Here is a 4,704-nt window from a genome sequence, read left to right on the forward strand (position 1 = left end):
AAGCTTTTACCCTTCAAATTAAGCTTTTTGTCATTTTATAATAGTTAAAATGTTTTTAATAAAATATAATAACAGATGGTGCCACACACGAAGTTTTAAATGTGCCAGGAAAGTTAAGCAATTCGTTGCTGGATTTTATATAGCATATCCAAAAAAATTGTTATAAAACACGCAGAAATAATATAATAAATGCGAAACTAGACACTGAAACCGACAAGGGACTGCTTTCTAAGAATTGTTAAAACGAGAAATTCTCTAAAGTTAAAATTTTTGATGACTTGTAGGTCTGAAATTCGAAGTAGAGATATGTGATAATGATTGCAGAACTAGCGATACCATTATCGGGATTGGGTTTCGAATATATTGATAGCAAATTGATAGTTTGGTCCTATCGATGATTTAATACTAAATATAGGCCTATATGTGTTCACTTACAGGCTGACCGGCTACTCAACAATCAAATCATTCTACACAAACTAATAGATTCTGTTTTAATTGTACACAATGACTTCAGATCTTAATACGTAGTTCAGCACTTCATTCAGCAACAAATTTATAAAGATTTCAGTTTGTTGAGCGAATCGTAAACGAAACTCTGCATAAGCCAGAAAATGTTTTGTCTATCATCGAAATTTAAAGCAACCGCCACTGTAGGCTGAGGTATTCGATGTTAAAGCTTGCCACGTAAAGTCTATGGGCAGATTGACGGTCGTAATCTAGTCTCCCACTACATGCCAATCGAGATTCAGATTGATGTCAATTTATATTAATTTCTACGACAATCTTTTATTTTGATCTTTACGATGTACAGTACATACGCTTGGCCCGCGGTCGCATATCTGCGTTTTAAGCGATATTTGACGTTTTTGTCGGTTATAACGTTGAACACGAACGTCCTCCTCAGAACTTGAGTGTTTTAGCTGCTTTAGACAGAACGCTAAAAGCATGTTACTACGTGTGTTTACGTATGAAACCAAAACAGAAAACCCTACTCTGCGGGTTCCTCAGTTTCCTTTTCCTAGAAAACTAAACGAATCCGAAACTTAAAAATTATTTAATCAAAGCTCCATCTACTTCAGAGTTCCAATTTTAGAGATTTTCGTGTTAGTTTTACCGATTTTTTAACTATATTAAAACTTAGAAGTTAGTGCATCGTAAAAAGTTTTGTTAGCAACTCTGGCTATGATTCTTTGCTTTTAAGCAGAATTAATATAACTGTAACTTTTATTTCACTTTCGTTCAATACATCGGTATTTGTAATTCGTAATTTACAGTAGAAGTTTAAATAATGAAAAATAAAGAAGCTAATCACATAATGAGAATTTTTATTTTGACAGATTATTGACAATTGATACATTATACTCCATCATAGTGTTTACAGAATGTAAATAACGAGATTCAAATATTTAACAGACGGTACAATAACCTTTGTTGCTTTAATAGCATGAATAAATAAAAATTTTGTGACACATTAACTTATACCACCACTTTACAGAACATAGCACAAACAATGATGGAAGGTTCCATAAAACAGCAACAAGGCCATTTTGACACATTAACAATGCTATAAAAAATCTAAACACAATTACTGAATCCACAATTCAAACAGAATAAAAAAAAATACCTGAAAATAATTATGGAGGGCATATATTGTATAGATGAGTATATATATATCTTGATCCAGTAAATTCCTGGATATTGGCTCTAGTTTTTGTTTTGTATCCACAAATGAATTTAGATTACAGATTATTTTTATATCATAAAGTGCACAATAATCAATCACTTCTCTCTGCAATAATACTGTTTCTTCAGGACATGCACTTTTATTTTACTGGCATGCAAATAATACCATGTGGTGAATGAAAATAAATTTCTTTAAATACATATATATATAATTTTTTCACTTATAAATAAAAATTTCTAGTTCAATTTAAAACGTTTTCAATTAATGAAAAGATACTTTTGCTCATTTCAGTGATGATAACTATAAATAAAATTACAATTACAGCAGAGTGTCGATTATCCGAAATCAATTTTTGAAAGTATTTAATTCCAAACATTACAAAGTTTTTACACAATAACGATCTTCTGGATCTCTCTATCAACACAAGTTTTAGGTTTTATTTATTGTAGAGCAAATAGAAAAACAGGATTAATAAGTCACAGTCTTCTAAGCAGTACTTTTCTATGGTTTAACATTTTTTTATCATCCTAGAATTAATAGTTTATTTAAGTTTTTTTATTTTTTATTCTTTTCCTACCAAATGTGATCTGTTGTCCGAAATTGTCCCGCCCCAATTACTGTGGATAATCGGTGCTCTGCTATATAGTTACCAAATGAGTTTAATCATCAATAAAATTTACAAATAGTCCTATTAGCCAAGTTTTCTAAATAAGAAAACTTACCTACAAAAAATATAAAATAATTTTTTTTATATAATAGTCTGCGTTAAAATGTGCCACTTGGAAAGATATTCTACAATAATCTTTCCCATATTGGTAATTTAATATTCAATTACATTACATTACAAATACATGTTTTTGGAAACAGATGATCTTAAAAAGCTGCGTGACAACAGCTGCCATTTATAAACAAACATTGAGCTACACATTGTACAAGAATAAATCAGCCAAAACTCCTATCGCGATATTCATGTTTCAAAACAATGTTTTTGACAGAATGAAATGAGATTCTCGAATGATCGTATGATATGAATTAAAGCTCTGTAACGAAAAAAAAATTCAACAAATGGTAATTTACAAGAAAAAATGATTTTTGCTCAAGAACAGCTGAACAAGCTGATGTTTCTATTTGCCCATCAACAACTAGAGCAAAAGCCATTTTCCTGCAATAGTTCTTAAGATATGAACATTTTAACAATGGTCAGTTTTCAATAACAACAGTATTCCCATTTTGGGAAAAAATGATAAGTTACATAAAAGATGGCAAGATTTACAAAGCCACAACATTTAGTAATGTCCAAAAGACTAGGGACAATAATACTTTACATTATAATAATAAGTCAATTGTTCAAATATTAAACACTAATTCAGTTTTAACCGAGCATAATTTTACGTTGAAAAAAGCTATATCAAAATCATTTGAATTCATTGTCTTTTAAATAATTTGTGTATGATCAGGTGGGAAAATATTTAACATATTACCCACACTACTACTACAAATAAGTAAGAAATTGTGCAATCTCTTAAAACGGAGCAAGAATAAATAGTGAAAGTAGTGTGCAAATATTTTCCCATACAAACTTGAAACTTAGATTCTTTCATCTCTTGCTTTTTTAATTCATTATAAAATTTACAAAATGAATTATTTACCTGTCATTAAAAATGTCAGAACCTAAAAAAATAGCTTTTATCTTTCTTCTTTCATGTACGAATGAAATTGCCTATTCTATATTCTACTATTGATATCAAACAATATTAAAATGTAAATTCCAATCTAAAGATCAAGTTAGTATGGTTTAAAAGGCAATATGGGATACTGTGCAGTTTTTTGTCATTCTGTAATGACTTGTAGCAAGTATCACTGAATTTTCGTTCATAAAAATTTATGATCATTCTAATAAGGTGTAAATCTGTTATATCCACTTCTGTACACTGCAGCCTGTTTAAATTAAACATAGAAAATTAAAAATCAATAATACTTATAAATATATATATAATATGTAAAAATATTTTGATAATTTATTAACATATAATAATTCCTAATTACTACTCAAAAGTATATTTGTTGATATGATTTTATATACAAAAACTGTTATGATTATATTATCATCATTTGGTATACACTCAGTGTTCTTTATTTACAGATCAACAGCAATAATATACAAAATCAGTAAATTACTTGATCTTAATAATGAAACTATTTAGGAATTTACTTTAACTACTAACCTTTTCTATTGAGATACTTTATGATAGCAAGGCTGGATCATCAGTTTAGCATAAAAAATATACATAAAATCTTACAATTTTTTTCACATGATCAATACATTGTGAGGCAGCATCAAAATTTTATTTTGTATTTATATTACTGTTTTTCATTGCTGTTATCCTAAATTTTAAGGATTATTTTGGTTAATCTCAATACTTTTCAGTTTACTAGTTAATCTGTATAATTGTTTGTAGAAAAGGGCTGGCAGAATTACAATTTAATAAAAAGTAAAACATCTGGATACGAGTCCAATTTTTCTTGCCATGTCTAATCACCAGGAACAACTATTCCCATTGCAGAGACAACCTTTCTTTAGAGGCTATGCCTCTGCACAAATATGTAAAACAGTTTAAAATGTCCACAGGTGACAATCCCAACACAATTAAAAATATAATATTTGTTTGTAGAAAAGGGCTGGCAGAATTACAATTTAATAAAAAGGATTTTATAAGTCCAATTTTATAAATTTAAATTGGACTCATACCCAGATGTTTTACTTTTTATTAAATTGTAATTCTGCCAGCCCTTTTCTACAAACAAATATTATATTTTTAATTGTGTTGGGATTGTCACCTGTGGACATTTTAAACTGTTTTACATATTTGTGCAGAGGCATAGCCTCTAAAGAAAGGTTGTCTCTGCAATGGGAATAGTTGTTCCTGGTGATTAGACATGGCAAGAAAAATTGGACTCGTATCCAGATGTTTTACTTTTTATTAAATTGTAATTCTGCCAGCCCTTTTCTACAAACAAAT

General features: G+C 29.1%; 1 protein-coding gene across 4 annotated transcripts in view; it reads right to left on the reverse strand.

Moving 5' to 3' along the window:
- Positions 1-1,305: 1,305 nt before the first annotated feature.
- Positions 1,306-4,704, reverse strand: part of LOC111636664 (RNA binding protein fox-1 homolog 1-like) — a 172,163-nt gene continuing 168,764 nt past the window's right edge. For all 4 annotated transcript variants that reach the window (XM_023381951.1, XM_023381952.1, XM_023381950.1 and 1 more), the window contains one exon: positions 1,306-3,622. In XM_023381951.1, the coding sequence (XP_023237719.1) occupies positions 3,578-3,622 (45 nt within the window). In that variant the 3' untranslated portion in view covers positions 1,306-3,577. The remainder of the gene's footprint in view (positions 3,623-4,704) is intronic.

This window comes from Centruroides sculpturatus, unplaced genomic scaffold (genome assembly GCF_000671375.1).
Source record: "Centruroides sculpturatus isolate CEXI.00-Female unplaced genomic scaffold, Cexi_2.0 scaffold907, whole genome shotgun sequence".
Classification (NCBI taxonomy): domain Eukaryota; kingdom Metazoa; phylum Arthropoda; class Arachnida; order Scorpiones; family Buthidae; genus Centruroides; species Centruroides sculpturatus.